At 33.7% G+C, this 16,981-nt stretch overlaps 1 protein-coding gene across 2 annotated transcripts; it reads left to right on the top strand.

Moving 5' to 3' along the window:
- Positions 1-229: 229 nt before the first annotated feature.
- LOC128189120 (lysine--tRNA ligase-like) lies at positions 230-16,702 on the top strand. Of its 2 annotated transcripts, XM_052860587.1 has the most exons (16): positions 230-371; positions 1,920-2,132; positions 2,538-2,679; positions 2,787-2,949; positions 4,006-4,099; positions 4,278-4,360; positions 4,820-4,923; positions 5,289-5,414; positions 5,628-5,747; positions 6,027-6,189; positions 7,162-7,335; positions 7,685-7,770; positions 8,813-8,898; positions 8,987-9,113; positions 10,153-10,296; positions 16,276-16,702. In XM_052860587.1, exons 2-16 carry the CDS (start codon positions 1,981-1,983, stop codon positions 16,366-16,368), a joined length of 1,857 nt encoding a protein of 618 aa, XP_052716547.1. In that variant the 5' UTR covers positions 230-371; positions 1,920-1,980; the 3' UTR covers positions 16,369-16,702. The 2 variants fall into 2 exon arrangements, with proteins under 2 accessions (XP_052716547.1, XP_052716549.1); XM_052860589.1 differs by lacking the exon at positions 1,920-2,132 and having other exon boundaries at positions 236-371.
- The last annotated feature ends 279 nt before the right edge of the window (positions 16,703-16,981 follow it).

The following is a 16,981-nucleotide window of genomic DNA, read 5'->3' as shown; positions in this document are numbered from 1 at the left end:
AATTAATTGAATTTGTTATCGAATGAAAAAAAGTTCACTTGCAGCTGAACAATACTTTACTGAATTTATAAATAGGTACATGCGCGCATGAGTAAATAGATGATGCAATCGTATCAATATACAGTGCAATGTTTGCTTGCCATAATTTGATTTGATTCAAGATAAAAATTGCACAATGTTTACACAATATACTGATTTTCACCAATGAGATTTCTCTGTTTTTGACTTTGGGCAATAAATTTTATAAATTCATAAATGATCTCATGTAAAAAGATCGGGATCGGAAAACAGAAAACGGTCTTTTGGTTATTTGGCGCACACGCACGTGTGGATGTGGCTATGTCGGAGACCGGTGAGAACTTGAGTAAAAGGTATAAAATATATGTTCTTAAGCGTTGTTTTCGTTTTAAGTAATATCTCAGTCATAAAAGAAACTTATATCATTGATATTTATGGGTTTAATTAAATTATAATTAACACGGATTGTGGACGACATTAATCGCCCAATATGTGGCCTTTCCGGTGAGGATTTAGGATAAATTCAAAACAAATGATTTATAGAAGTATCTTTCCAACACGGTTGCATTATTTCTTTGAATAGGATGAGGATACAACAGAGTTAATTTCCGAAAACAAATTTGGTTTTGAGTCACTGTTATTTTGCTTTCATTATATGTAAACAGAATGCCCTAGAACTTTATTATGGGCTTTAAAAAACGCCTTTTCAGTTTGTGATTGCATAAACTCTTTTTAACCTGAACTATAATTTACCCCCCCCCCCCACCAAAAAAGTAAAAGTTTGTAACATTTTTCTGTGTTAGTGACTGGTGGATTTCCAGCTTATATTCTTTCTCATATTGGTCATCCAAATGTACATGTAAAACAAAATGGAGAGTGGACAAAAATTAGGAAAGATGTAGGTCTTTAGCTTATGGTCTAAAAAATTAAAATAGACAACCTGGAAGCTGCTGTTCCTTACTTGTGTAAAAAAAAATTGCAGTTTACAGAGCACAAAAAATTACACTAGTTTTCGACAGTTTAATTCTAATTTCCATTTTACCACAGATAATGTCACTCTACTCTGATATGATTTTAACACCATCACCATCCCCGTAAAGAGAAGTTCACATGTAAAAATGGCAACGCTCAATCTGCTTGTGATTTTAACATTTGCCGAGATTGGTTATGCTTAGAGTGTTAAAAAGAAAGTCTAAGGCAAGTTTAAAATAGACATCAACTTCAGTAGTAAATTGTTTGAAGAATTAAATGGTGCTAATTATTTTGACAGAATTTGTGTGGAAATAGGTCCAAAACTAGATCAAGTTTTTGTGCACCATAAATTGCAGCTTTTTAACATATAAGGATTTGTAACTCCTATGTCCATCCAAATTTTTTTCAGGCCAAGAACTACAGACCTGCAACTATACTTGGGAATGCTTCTTGCTAGAATCTGTTATTATTGATACTTAAAAAACATTTGTACAACCTCCCTTTCATTGAATTTTCTTGAAAGGGCTACAATTCTATAAGATATATGTAATGGTGCAAATTTGTATTTCTAATCTGGCTAACACCAGTCTGAATAGATCATTTTTTGCACCATTATGCAATTAGGGTAATCCTTTGGAGCTCTAGCCATCCCTTATCTCCCAAATAAAGGGAGGAGAGGGCTACATATCACCAACTTTTGACCCAGTGCCTTTCAGATTAAATCAAGATTAGCATTTAACATATAGTTTACTTATTTAGAAATGGTGGGTTAATAATTGAGTACAGTTGCTGTCATTTTATTGTTGTAAATCAACATAATTTCAAAAGATACAATCATTTAGTACAATGTACAAGTAAATTAAGCCTTCAAAATAGAGATTTAGTCTATAATGAAAACTTTAATGTATCAATCTTTTTTTCTATATTAGGGAAAGAAATTAACAGAGCCTAGAAAGATATTTTTAAAAAATCAAAGGAAAAAAAATTGAAATGAATGGTCTTCAAAAGATATCATTTTGTGTCCTTCGGACCCTGAGGGCCTCAGCAAGGGGTTGCATTGTCCACTCCAAGAATAGGAGATTCCTCTTCCCAAGTGCTTCTACACAATATTTTCACTCTTCTGTAGGCTTGCAACTTTGCAGGTAATCTGTCAGCTCTTCTATATATTAACATACAAAGTCTTTAGTCTTAGTTTGCAAATTTTAACCCACCCCAAATTAAAGAGTAAGATGTGAGAGTTTGTTTATTTGACTATTTGTTTTTGAAGTCAAGTCCTCTTTCATCAAATTGTAATGTTTCTATAGCATATTGTACGGTATATCATATTTTTCATGACAAGGTTAAGTGTTTTATCTTGGAAAGCTCAAAAATGATACAATATACAATCATCAAACAATCTTTGAGCCATTTTAGATTAGAATAACAGAATCTTACTTGTGAATTCTGAAGCCAATATAAAGAAAGACACAAAATGAATCTGAAGGCCTTTCATACACACACTTCAACACTACATGATGAGCTCCTAAAACTCACAAACTTCATTGTAGTGAGCAGAAAAGGAGGCTCAAGGCTGAGAAGAAGGCCAAAGAAAAAGCAGAAAAACTTGCAAGTCAGCCCCCACCTCCAAGTAAGGCTAAATCTGACACTGCCAAAGCTAAGCCTGAGGATGAGGAAGAGATTGGAGATTTGGTAAACATTCCCACAAATGCATGATTGTAAAAAAGACATTATATTGACCTAGTATGCCGTTGTTGTATTTGGTGTCACCTTTCATTCATGAGCTGATGTATTTTTAGGAATATTTTGCACTGAGGTCTAAATCTGTAGCTGAACTCAAGACTAAGGGGGACAATCCATATCCACACAAATTCAATGTGAGCGTTTCACTGGAGGAGTTCATTGACAGATACAATGGTTGTACTCCAGGGGAGATTCTGGACGAGGAAGTCAGTGTTGCAGGTCTGTATGTCAATGGTCATTTTATCTTGATTTTGTTGTTTGACTTAGCTTATTTAATTATTGAGTGAGGTATATAGCGAAGTACATAGAAGTGTTTAATAGGGGTTAACTCCAGAAAAGTTTCTACGTAATGTTTTGACTAACCTTTGTCCAATCAGATCGTAGCTGGGTGGAGTTAAGACATTGCTGCTTGTGACTTGAATAAGAGAGAAAGAGAGAGAGAAAGAGAGAGAGAGAGAGAGAGAAAGTGAATTGAGTAAATTACAAGGTGCCGATGAAGAAATAATCATTAGTTATAAACTTGCAAACAAAATTAATTAAGATCTGTATATAAAAATTACATGTATATCCTATATTGGTATAACTTTAAAGTGTTTAAAGAACGATTGTGAAAATTTCTTTGGCCGCGTGCCGTCAACAACATGTACATGTATAACATGTACATGTATAAGAATGATGATCACTTATGAATTTAGATGTAGTAAAAAAGGAAAGGCAACACAGGTGAATGCTTAGTGGAAAAATAAAACAATGGCGGACAAATTCGTCCTACGGTAAAGAATGTTTCACACTGAGTAACCATGAAGAAAGTTTTTATACAAAGTAAATTTACAACCTATGTGTAATTCCAGGTAGATTCGGCAAAACTTTGATTAGAATACTTACGGTAACACTTGTTATAAAAACAGTTTCTTAAATATTTGTACAGTCTTCGATGTTTGACATTACCTGACATCCCATTATATATATATAGACATCGTTGTTCCCTGGTTAAAGAATTTCAAAACACTTCAAAGTTTCATAAATTTATCAGATATACTACACCTTGATTTGTCACTTTATAACTATTGTTGATAGATAGTTTGCTCATCTGCGTCATCTATAATTTACTCCATTAACCAGTTAACTGTCTCTCTCTCTCAAATTAAGTCATGAGCGGTAATGTCTCAACTCCGCCTTCTACGACCTGATTGGACATAGGTCAGTCAAAACATTACGTAAAACTTTTCTTTATGCATTAAGAGTTTTGTTGATATGTATTTTGTATTGCTTCAGGGAGGATACACGCAAAGAGAGAATCCGGTCCAAAGCTTCTATTTTACGACCTCCGAGGAGAAGGTGTCAAAATTCAGATAATGGCAAATGCCAAGTAAGTGTAGTTTGTACATGGTGCATGTCTAAATTATGCTTGTTTGAATTTAAATGTTCCATGGTTTCAATTAACATATCAAATTTATTAATTTATAATGACAATACAAAATATGATGTACTAATGATTGTTGGACTTTATTTTTATTGACAATTAATCTGTTTTTGTCTATGATTAGACACTATCCATCAGAGGAGGAGTTTCTAGAGACCAATGACAAAATAAAAAGGGGAGATATTGTGGGGGTGAGGGGAAAGCCAGGTAGGTGTTTGTAATGAGAAATACTTACATGGACATTGCTATGGTTGTGATTAGATATTTATTTTTAGCATGTTATAAATCTGACTGACTATGTTGACATTGATAATCTATTAAAACTTGGGCATTTAAGATGAGTAAGTGTAAAAAAGAAAAAAAATGTATATATATACTGTAGTAATTCATTCATAATATTTTCAGTATCTGTGATTTTTTTTTAGCGTTTTATTTTGAAATACATTGAGCACATGCAAGTACCGGTACATGTAGTTGAGGTTGTACTTGATAAAATACATCTCACACTTATAAGCCTATGATTGGTATATTTTGCTACTTTGTGGGAATGCAGGTTTGATTTACAGCCACTGCATTCTTGTAAATCATAATATTTATTATAAACATTAATCCTGTTCAATTCCTTTTACTATGTTTTTGATCAAATGTTCCTCATGTAAATTTTAGGTAAAACAAAAAAGGGAGAACTAAGTATCATACCATCAGAAATTGTCCTGCTTTCTCCGTGTCTGCACCAGCTTCCTCACCTGTACTACGGGGTCAAGGACAAGGTTGGTTCTCTTACCTGTATTCTCTAACTTGTTTTCTCTTACCTGTATTCTCTGGCTATTGATTTATAGACAGGGTTGTATTGAAATTAAATTAGAAGACTTTCCCTACTAAACTACCGAGGAATCATTTGAGTTCAAAAAGTTTGATGGGAGATGTGATTTTGTGAATTTAGTTGGATACATTTAAAATTAGAGCTGTGTTGCCAGTGGAATGACTTGTCTGTGTATGGGAGGAGTACTTGTGAATTCTGTGTATGGGAGGAGTACTTGTGAATTCTGCAGAAATTGAGCAACCGCAGATTCTAATGATTCCACAGTATGCATGATGCTTTTACATACAAAGTACAAGAGTTTTGTCTTTCTAGGAAACCAGATTCCGTCAGAGGTATTTGGACCTTATCATTAATGAACCTGTGAGACAAAAATTCATTGTCAGAGCTAAGATAATCAACTATGTCAGAAAATTCTTGGATGAAATGGGATTTTTAGAGGTGAGTGACCTTCTTACAGAAGTTATCTCCATTTAATCATAGGTAACTTTAGTAAGTGAACAGAAAATAAGAATTGGCATCTTGTATCACCTATATATGAAACCTCTTGTTTTATTTACTGTATGTGAAAAAGCCCTTAATGGAAATAATGCAAACCTTGTAAGCAAATCAAAGTCCAGGGTCACAACACTTGATGAATTCCTTTGTTTGTAGGTAGAGACACCTTTGATGAACATGATCCCTGGGGGTGCCACAGCCAAGCCCTTCATCACCCACCACAATGAACTAAACATGGACCTATACATGAGGGTGGCCCCTGAACTCTACCTTAAGGTAAACCATCTAGGTCAATACAAAAAGTGATACCACACCATAACAGAAATAAACTGAATCTGAACTGTTGAATTCTTTTTACTGGAAAATGTGAATATTTCAGTATGATTCTAATCAAATCTGTGATAAAATCAACAAGTGGTTTGATTGTGTTTCCATTATTGAGTATATTCATTTGTTTCTGTTAGAAATTTGTGAGTCAAAAGTTGGAAAATGTTTTCATATGTGTATTTAGCATTTATGTAGATTGTAAACATTTGACTGCAATACTTTAATCAGATGTTGGTTGTTGGTGGGATAGACCGAGTCTATGAGATCGGTCGGCTGTTCAGGAACGAGGGCATTGACATGACCCACAACCCTGAGTTCACCACTTGTGAGTTCTATATGGCTTATGCAGATTACAATGACCTCATGAGGATCACAGAAACACTCCTGTCAGGTAAACAACAGCTACCATATGGCTTTATAGAAGATTTTATTAGATATGATTTCCACAATGTTCAACTAGTGGCATCTCCTTGTGTAACTAATGATGTGTTTGGATATGGGCCTGAATCAAGTATAATGATTAAGACCAAAGAGACCCTCTGAAGTTACACAAGGAACTTATTTTGAGATGTAATATTTTTGAAGAATAATATGCAGTAAATGGATAAATCAGACTTTTTTGGGGTCTATATTTTTACAAACACAAAATTCTTTTTATTTTTACCAAGTAAAGAGACTCACACTTCATTTTGGTTGGTCTGTTGTTTGAAGAGATTGTTGTTTATAAGATCTACAGATGAACCTGAATTCAGACAAATGAATGCCAAGTTATTTGATGCATGGATTAGAGGCTTATGTAGTAGAAAACAAATCTCTCAGCTTTTACCTTCCAAGTCTCATGCTGACATTTGAGCTTGATAGCATCAGAATAGTTTGTGCGCTTTGTGCAATGCAGGAATGTAAAAGACTTGAAAAAATAGACCTTTAATGTAAAAAGTGTGTCCAAAAATAAAGATTAAATATATTTTTTAAACTAGGAGGTGTCAGATCAACCATTTTCCTCTGTTTAATTAACACATCGATGATTAAGATATGTTGACATGTTGTCCCTAGTGTACCACTTATGATCACCAAACACCTGCTTTTGTACCTTTGCCCAAAGAAGTGGCATAGTAAAATGTCTTCTGTGAAGATGAGACTACATGTACATCAATACTTGCTATGATGAATCTTTAATCCTCCATGGCATTCCTCATGTGTAGCTAATGATGTTCAAGGATATGGGCCTGATATTACTGATTACAACATCTTTTTCTCTGAAGCTACACAACAAACTATAAACTATCAGTAATATATCAGGTTGTCTTTAGAAGTATAAGATAAAGCTGATTCATACAATGTATTGTTCTTCACATTTTGTAAGGTATGGTCAAACACATCCATGGAGGATACAAGGTGAAGTACCACCCCGAGGGACCAGAGGGACCTGAGTGGGAGGTGGACTACACCCCGCCCTTCAAACGCGTCGGCATGCTCAAGGGTCTAGAGGAGAGGCTGGCAGTCAAATTTCCAGATTCCAAGGAGTTTGAATCTGAAAGTAAGAAATAACAGTGCTGTATTGAATGCATCAGTTTTGTGTGATCTCATTGGTAATAAATTCAATTTGAATAAATGAAAAAAAAAACAAAACTCTTATGTCAAAATCTACATTTCTACAATCTATTGTTAATGTGCATACATCCTTACATAATTTGATTCTCAGGCTAGAAAGGTGGCTAACATAAAACATAATAGGGGTAGCCTTTAAAAAACGTTCTTAAATAAACTTCTAAATGTGATAAAACAATGAAGTGAAGTCTTTATTTGTTCTAACCACACCCCATGACCAGTAGTATGGCTTTATGATATGAGTACTTTCTAATTTGATATCTTGCATTTTGTTTTAGATACTCGTAAATTTTTGGACGGCCTTTGTGTCAAGCATGAGGTAGAGTGCCCTGCCCCTAGAACAGCTGCCAGGCTTCTGGATAAGGTAAGCTTGATTAATCTACTGCCAGATTTATTTAAACAATAAAATGCTTTCTTTTGTAATTTATGCGGGATATGAAGATAGCAACATTGCAGCGGGTTAAGTAAATTTTTTTTTGCAATGATTGCTACCTTCATAACCCTCTGAATCATCAAAGAAGGCATTTTATTGTTTATATAAACATCTTTCTTCAAAAAAGAGTAAGAAAATCAATGTACATTATCACTCTAGGTAAAAGAAATAGACAAGTCATCTTAATTGGGAATTTTATGACATCATCAAAATTATTTTCTGCAATGCTTGATTTTTCTCAGTTAAAAAAAAAAACAAAAAATTTTAAAGAACATATGTTCAAGAATCATGGAATAATTGAAAAAAAATTATGTATTCAAATGTATGTCGATGATTTTCATTAAGCTTTGTTTAAAAACAAGAAAATTTCTAAAGAAAATTTTTCTTTCATATAAGCTGTATTTATTACCCCAATAAAACTTTAAAAAATCCATCGGTGTATTTTGTTATTCTGTTTGTATATATAGATACACTGTATTATTATTTCAAACAAACAGTTCACTCTCTTGATTACCTCTGTATTGATTGACCATGTAGAAAATGTATGATTTCCATATTCATTAATTTCATTCCATGACCAATATGTGTAAAACTACTCTCCTTTGCTTTATCAATTTTTAATGAAATTGTTTGGTATACTCTGGTTACATCAATATTCATGGAATACCAATTTTTATGGATTTTTTTGTTAAGTTGATCCACGAAATTAAATGTTCATTGAAGTGGAACTTCTACTGATATTTTGTACTGATAGGATCATTGGCCTTCAATTTTTGTATCCTTGAAACTTTCATTTTCATTGAATCCATGAAAATTGATACCCATGAATATTATTGAAACCACAGTAATAAAGGGTTATCATATTAATGTCATTAATTTTGCCCTTCAAATTGGAGAGACATCTCAAAATACCACTTATTTTTCCTGTTTTGTTATCATTCATATGCACTTAAATCTTGTATTTGTCTTTTAGCTTGTTGGTGAGTTTATTGAATCTGAATGTGTTAACCCCACATTTATCATTGATCACCCTCAAGTGATGAGTCCACTGGCCAAATGGTAAGTAAGAGCTGGCCTTTATGAATGAATTCCTTATAGTGCAGAATCACTTCTACACATGTTATTTTACATGATTTTGACATTGTAGGCATCGGTCTGAGCCTGGGCTGACAGAAAGATTTGAATTGTTTGTGTGCAAGAAAGAGATTTGTAATGCCTACACAGAGTTAAACGATCCAGTGGTGCAGAGGGAAAGATTTGAACAACAAGCAAAGGTAGGCAAATTGTGGTCTTTTGAGGCAAAATATTTCTAAAAGAAAGATATACATGTCCATTTGCCTATAAATATTGTTCGCCTTTAAGTCAGTGTGGAATCAATAAGGTGTCCCAAAAAATTATTGACAGTAGGTCATGCCTATAAGTGGAATCTGTAGCTTCAACTTAAATACATGTGTATTTACTCCCAATAATCGAACTTCTAGGCATATATGGTAAAATTTTAAGGTCTTGGTGTATTGAGTCTGGTGCCCAAACATATTGAAATTATGAGGTTTATTTAATAAAACATAGAAAGATGAAGGGCTTCATCAATGATTGCTAAGAAGGAGGTACAGTTTCTTTCGATATTTGCCCTAAAATTCAAAAGTTGTTTAAATCTCATAATGTACCATCACATGTACCATCTTGAACATGTCACATTGTGTGTATATAAAGTACCGAGTTAAACACTTTTATCTTGTTTCAATAAATAGTTATGACTTAAAAATTTTGGCATATTTCTAAGATTTGGTAAAAAATTATGAAAAATGGCACATTTTCTCATAGTTTTTTGAGGAGAAAAATTTGTCCGCAGCCGTCGCCCACAACGAAATTAATATATTTTATGTGATATCACATGATAAAGTTATAGTGCGAGTTTGTGGGCGGCATTGTGGGCAACAGCTGCGGACATATTTTTCTATTAAAAAACCACTTAGGAATTGGTGTCTTCTGCTCAGTTTTATTAAAATTATGAGAAAATGCATTGTTTGTGACATCACAATTAGACTTAGGAAGTCTAATCGGGTAACTATATATAGATTCTTAATTTATGGGTATTCTTGTGTAAATAAACGTTACATTTCAATTTCTTGTGATATCTATAAAAATCACTCTAAAACAGGGCAAAATATGATAGAAACTGTACCTAGTTCTTTATTGGATTGCAAATAAATCAGTTAAGGTCTCTTTCTGACATCATCATGTCAGAAAAAGTGGATTTCATACTTGTAATTTAGTTAAAGTGTCAACTAAAAAGAAATCTTGATGTTGCAGGACAAAGCAGCGGGCGACGACGAGGCCATGTTTGTGGATGAGAACTTCTGTACATCCCTAGAGTACGGACTGCCCCCGACCGCCGGCTGGGGGATGGGGATAGACAGACTGACCATGTTCCTGACAGACTCCAACAATATCAAGGTCAGAGTCAGTTATTAATGACCCTAACAACAGTGTGTTTGTGAAAGTAAATATGGGTTGGTATGGGACACCTCCATGTTGTGTTATTTCCTATTGAAATAAACAATAAAACTAAGTATAATTTTTTAAATGTTTTCTTTCCAAAATTTGTTACGTAAGAGCGTAGCGCAATGGGTTAGAGCATTACCTACAATTAAGTCATGAGTTCGAATCCCACTGAGGTTTGGGGGGCTCTTAAAATTATTATTTTGATTATAATGTACATTTATCAACATTAATATCGGCAGGTTTCCCATACCACCTTAAAAAGATAACAATAAAGATTTGTTTGAATCATATGGATACTCTAAGTTTTAGATCTTTGGATATAAATGTATATGACAACAGTGCAATTTGGTTTCCATGTTTTAATAATTTTAGTGTGCTTTAGATTTGTTAGATTGATTTGTTATATAGAGATGTTTATATAATTTCATTCTTTACTTATTTTCATTCACTTGCAATATATAATGTCAGAAAAATGAGTTAAAATATTGTTTATAGGCAAAAAATTTTCTTTGGCAATTAATTTTTAAGTATAACAGTAATGCATCAAGCTTGAAAGGAAAAAACTCATTCTCTCTCTCTCTCTCTCTCTCTCTCTCTCTCTGACAACTGTCGTTTTTAGTCATTCCTGTTTCAATATATTAGATTTTTAAATGTGGAAACAGTTTATATGATGCAGTGGTGCTGGAGAAGCTAGGCATTGATTTTCTGTTTTTCTTATGGGAAACAAAGAGCCCAACTTTAAAATAAGCAATCATTTGTGCAGTTTTGACCAATATCATATATATTCCCTTATAAAAGACAAAGTGATGTGTTTATATCAAATCATTCTTACAAACATTTCTATCTTTTGTGGAAAATATATTGAATATTGTAACTGATCCTTTTATATTAGACATTTGTTACTGACAGGAAATCAGATAACATACAAAGTAGTACAATATTTAGTTTATTCATTCCTTAAGCCATATGACTAAATATAGTTGATCACTTTTGAAGCAATTATCTCTCTCTGACAAGTATTTTGTGTATATGTATGACAGGAAATAAGCTTAAAGACAAAGTAATACAGATTTTGAAATTTTATCTTCACTTTGCAAACAATTAGTTTCTCTGACAAGTGTAGTGTGCCATCCTGTGATTCATTACGGGGATGCTACACTAGTCAAGGAGATTGGAAACAATTTTAAAGACAAAACTTCTCTATACATGTCAGCTGGAATATTTATGTCCTTGCATCTCTGTATAGGATATAACCTAAAACTGTCCTTTCTGTGAGGGAAAGAAGTGATCAAGGCCTGTAGGGCTGAGATTAGTTCTTTTTCTCACTGAATGTATTACAGAATCACAGAATATATTACACCTACAGGTTACTTCTTGGATTGTTTTTAAATTCAGAAGTATTTTATCTTATTTTATCTCATAAAAGCCAAAAAAAAAGAAAGAATCATGTAACAAAATGTTTTAAATTTGTATACATACACAAAACTTTGTGATTAGATAATATGGTACATATTCCAGTACAATGTTCATTCTTCTTTGTTTGTACACATTTGAGTAAATGTTTGAATTACTGACCCCTGTTTTCGACCCCATATATCATACTGATCTATATTTTCCTAAAAAAGGCCTTGGATATAAAGGGTTTTACTAGTACTTAATATGAAGTTTATTTTGATAGAGTCCTGTAACAGGAAGTTAGAAGTGTGTTTTACAATGAGAAAACATTATGGAGTTAATATTCTGTGTTATCTTGTGCTTGAATTATTCACTGCAACACACAACCAATGAATATAACAGATCACTTTGTATGTATTAAGTTGAGCCCCTTGAAAGTTTATTGCATGCCATTTGCATGTGTTACCTGTTTTTCTGCATGCAAGTTTCTACATGTAGGTCCTTATTATAAACATCTTACTGGTAATCTTAAAAATCATAAAGCTTTTTTTGCTATGAATCAAGTCTTGATATGAAAATAAAATTTCATGATTTCTATTTCTGTGAAATTGCAAGGATGATATTTTGTAGGCAGACTTCAAATTATGACCATTGACATACATGTACATGATTAGACTGCATGAGGCTACATATCACCACTAAAAGTCCAATGTCAACAACAAACTAATAAGAGTACAATGTCTTTGACAGTCCAAACCTTCCTAATAATCCTTGTACACAATGTAATCTTTTTATATACATGTGTATATGCAATGCATGTATGAACCTGTGAGAGACTGGTAGTTACTCCTTCAGATTTTCATGTTATTAGTCCCCTACCAGTTTCACCGGAGGGGACTATAGCTTTCCTCTGCGTCCGTCCGTCTGTCTGTCCCACTTCAGTTTTCCACACTTTTTAGCTCACCTGAGCTGAAAGCTCAAGTGAGCTATTCTGATCACTTTTTGTCCGTCGTCCGTCCGTCCGTCCGTCTGTCCGTCCGTCCGTCTGTCCGTCTGTCTGTCCGTCTGTAAACTTTTTACATTTTGAACTTCTTCTCTAAAACCGCTTATCCAATTTCAACCAAATTTGGCACAAAGCATCCTTATGGGAGGGCGAATATAAATTGCAGAAATAAAAGTCAGATCTGTATTCAAAGCGGAGAAAACCTTGAAACTGTAAAAAAAAGGGGGGTGCATTTTAAAAAATCTTCTTCTCAAGAACTACTGATTCCAATTCAACGTTGTTTAGCATAAATTATCCTTATGGGAAGGAAAATATAAATTGCAAAAATTAAGGTCTAATTATGTTTCAAATCTGAGTTATTACGAAAATAATGATAAAGGAAAGGCGTGTTTCAATCAGTTTAATAGCTTCGGATTCGGCATTCGGTAAAATGGGTAGACAAGACTTGGCCTGGGCAAAACAAAAGATTGGCAGTTATTAATCTGCCAATCTCATTAAAATTTCAGGATATTTGATGGACCAGTATATTTGTATTTGCTGTAAATATTGCTGCAAAATAATGCGTATTTGGAATTGACGATTGCCGATCTGCCCCGGCTTTTATTTTGCCACGGCCCAGGTTTGCGTACCCATTTTACCAAGACTCGTATTCCATACATCTAAAACGAGGTTCTTTGTTTAAAGCAGCCATGACATTATACGAAAAAGGGTCGATCTGACTATGATGAATTTGCTTGTTGTGCAACAGTTCGCGAAAGAAGGGAGAGTTTTGAAACATGCAAAATGTATTTGTGCCGATTTTGTGAAGTAAATTGAGGCTAAATATTTCAATGCGTTGACAGTTTTCACACATGACGTTGGTGTTAGCTTGTTCTGATTTTCGTTTCGTTTTCATTATTTATGCTTTGTAATCTGGGAACTATCGTCTGTATTCCGTGATTTTTACGTATCAAATCAAACAGAGACTTCGGTAAATCAAACAGTTAACTGTTTACCTGCGCAAATTAAGCAAAATCTGATGTATCAAAAAAGTACTGAAATACAATTCATTCTATCGGTAATTCGGCATTATATTTTGCGTAATGGTATATTAATGCAATAGGTTTTGTTGAGATGCTCGGCATTTTCTCGAGTTTATTCAGTTTAAATAGAGTTTGATATCGCTGTCGGAAATATGTAGGTATATACATGTACATGTATATATATGATTCATTTCGAAAAAATAAATTGTGTTCTTTATTTGTTATAGTGCATGTTTCTTGTGTTTTATATAATTGTTTACAATTTCTATTTACTAACCATATTTGAGTGTTAAGCTTCGAATTATAAGCAAGATACAGAGATTTGCTCACAATTCTATGTTTGTACACAGATCTTAAAAACTAAAGATTAAAAAACTAAGAAAAATTTCAATATTTATTAAGAAAATTTTCAAAGTCTCTTCTTCCAGAAACCAACTTTAACAACTTATTGCATTGTAAACTTAACCTTTTTTAGCTCACCTGAGCCAAAGTCTTCTCAAAAACTATTAGGCCAGGAAAGCTCAAATTTCAGCATCCTCAGATAGTGTAGATTCAAGTTTGTTCAAATCATGGTTCCCGGGGGTAGGGTGGGGCCACAATAGGGGGATCATGTTTTACATAAGAATATATAGAGAAAATCTTTAAAAATCTTCTCAAAAACTATTAGGCCAGAAAAGTTCAAATTGAAATGAAAGCATCCTCAGGTAGTGTAGATTCAAGTTTGTTCAAATCATGATCCCCGGGGGTAGGGTGGGGCCACAATTGGGAGATCAAGTTTTACATAGGAATATATTGAGAAAATCTTTTAAAAATCTTCTTCTCAAAAATATTTGGCCAAGAAATCTCAAATTGGTATGTAACCATCCTTAGGAAGTGTAGATTCAAGTTTGTTCAAATCATGGTCCCTGGGGGTAGGGCGGGGTCACAATGGGGGACGAATTTTTATAGATAGAGAAAATCTTTAAAAGTCTTCTTCTCAAAATTATTAGGCCAGGAAAGCCCAAATTTGAGTGGAAGCATCCCCAGATCGTATAGATTCAAGTTTGTTTAAATAATAGTCCAGGGGTAGGGTGAGGCCACAATGGGGGATGAATTTTTACTTAGGAATATATAGAGAAAATCTTTAAAAATCTTCTTTTTAAAGAATTTTTGGCCAGAAAGGGTTTAAACTTGTGTAGAGGCATCCTCGGGTACTGTAAATTCAAGTTTGCAAAATCACAGTCCCTAGTGGTAGGGCGACCGTGATGGCGGTTTGAATTTTTACATAGGAATATGAAGAGAAAATCTTTAAAACTATTCTGGGAAAGTGTTCGGTTCAAAACTCAGTACTTAGTGTGAAAGCAAAGGTTATGCAGATTTAAGTCTGATGAAACCATGATTCCCTAGAGAAAAATGGGGCCATGAAATGGGGGGAGGGGGGGGGGGTATATAGGAATAGAGACAAATCTTCTTACAGGTACAACAACAAAAGGGGCTTGGTATTTACCAAAAAATAAGAGGTTGATAAAAATTGGCAGATTTTCAATTTTTTTTTTAGCAAGATCTACTGTACTCAGTTGTCAAGATATTTTGATACTGTAATGCTAATTTGATCAGAATTGAGGCAATTGTTGCTCAGGTGAGCGATGTGGCCCCTGGGCCTCTTGTTTTCTTTATGCATTTGAGGAATAATATGAAACTTACTGAACAGCTTCAAAATGTCAAACTAAAGATCAAGTTTACACTTTTGTAGCGTCTGATTGACATATTTTCGAGAAAATTAATTTTTTATATTCCTATTTTTTAATGTTCGGGTTCGTTATCGGGTTCGGTGTGTATTGAATAACAAGGCCAGTATGTAGTCAGTAATAATATCTAGCGTTACTTGTACCATTCCTTTTATCATTTCTAACAAACAAATAAATTCTGTAAAATAGTGTCAAGCATTGTGTTGTAAATTTAATCGGCAGGGGTTTGTTTTTTTGTATTATTACAATCGGGTTCGTTGTCGGGTTGGGCTGCTTAACTGTTTGGTTTGATTCGGGGTACAGAAGACGGTAAGAAATGATATTGTGCATAACAGTGCATTGTTTTCACAAATTTTTACCAGCGAATACAGAATAGACTTGGCGAAATTACAGGAGATGAAATAAAGAGTATTATTTTACCTATTTTGTGTTTAATTTCTATATCAACTATATAGTTTTAATTTTCCTCTGTTCTTTTATCTCTGATTAAAGCATGACATCTCGTTTACAATAGCTCTGAAATAGTTGTATGCTTGGAAGCTTCCATAGAATAATACAAACCGGTAGGGGACGTGTATTGCTTATGCAATACTCTCAGAATGCTTGTTTATTAAATTATAAGCTGCCACATGCTAATAGTTTAGGAGACAAATTGTTACTTTGGTGAGTAATAGTAACGGAAAGTAATGGAAACTACCTATACACTAGTTACTCTAAGTTTGAAGACCACCAATTGGATGTACTTTAAAGACTGAGTTTAATACTCTGACATTATGTATTACAGGAAGTGCTGCTGTTTCCAGCAATGAAGCCTGACATCACCAAAAAGTTAGGCGAGGAGACGGACAAACAGCCCCCCACGAACCCTGGAAGCTGAGTTCCCAGATCTCCATACAACCCCCTAATTTTATCTATTTATTGCTGCACACTGCACACCTTTGATGTGCTTGATGTTACATTAAAACCTTGAAAGGAAACCTTGTGCGACTTCTGTTTACTGTTGTGTCTGGGTCCCAGAAAATGTTGTGTTGTTACCCTCTTATAGAGGAAAAATGACAGTTTGTGTCATCGCATATTTGGTTGAAACATTTTAAACAGGATTTTTTTCTTCTTAAAAATGAATAATGTATTGTTTTATTATCTACTCTGTATATAGCTGTCACCTTTTATCTACAGATTCTTTCAATAAAAATAGATCGTTTATTCCACAATTCTGCTAATATTTAAGATATATCCAGATTCACTCCACTTTTCAAAAAAAAAGATTAATATATAGGTATTCGTTTTAATCCATGCAATAGTAATTATTTGCATTCATTAAAAATTAGAATTTATAAATGAATAGAAACAGTGTCAGAGATGTTTTTATCCACTATAAAACGAGTGATCAAATATCCATCAAATGAGTTAAATTGGTCTTGCACTTGTATTTCACTGACGAGAGGATGCTTGTATACTGTAAGACTAGTATGTACATGTAAGAACTTGAA

The sequence above is a fragment of the Crassostrea angulata genome, chromosome 6 (assembly GCF_025612915.1).
Source record: "Crassostrea angulata isolate pt1a10 chromosome 6, ASM2561291v2, whole genome shotgun sequence".
NCBI lineage: Eukaryota > Metazoa > Mollusca > Bivalvia > Ostreida > Ostreidae > Magallana > Magallana angulata.
This window is presented reverse-complemented; position numbering and strand designations above follow the sequence as displayed.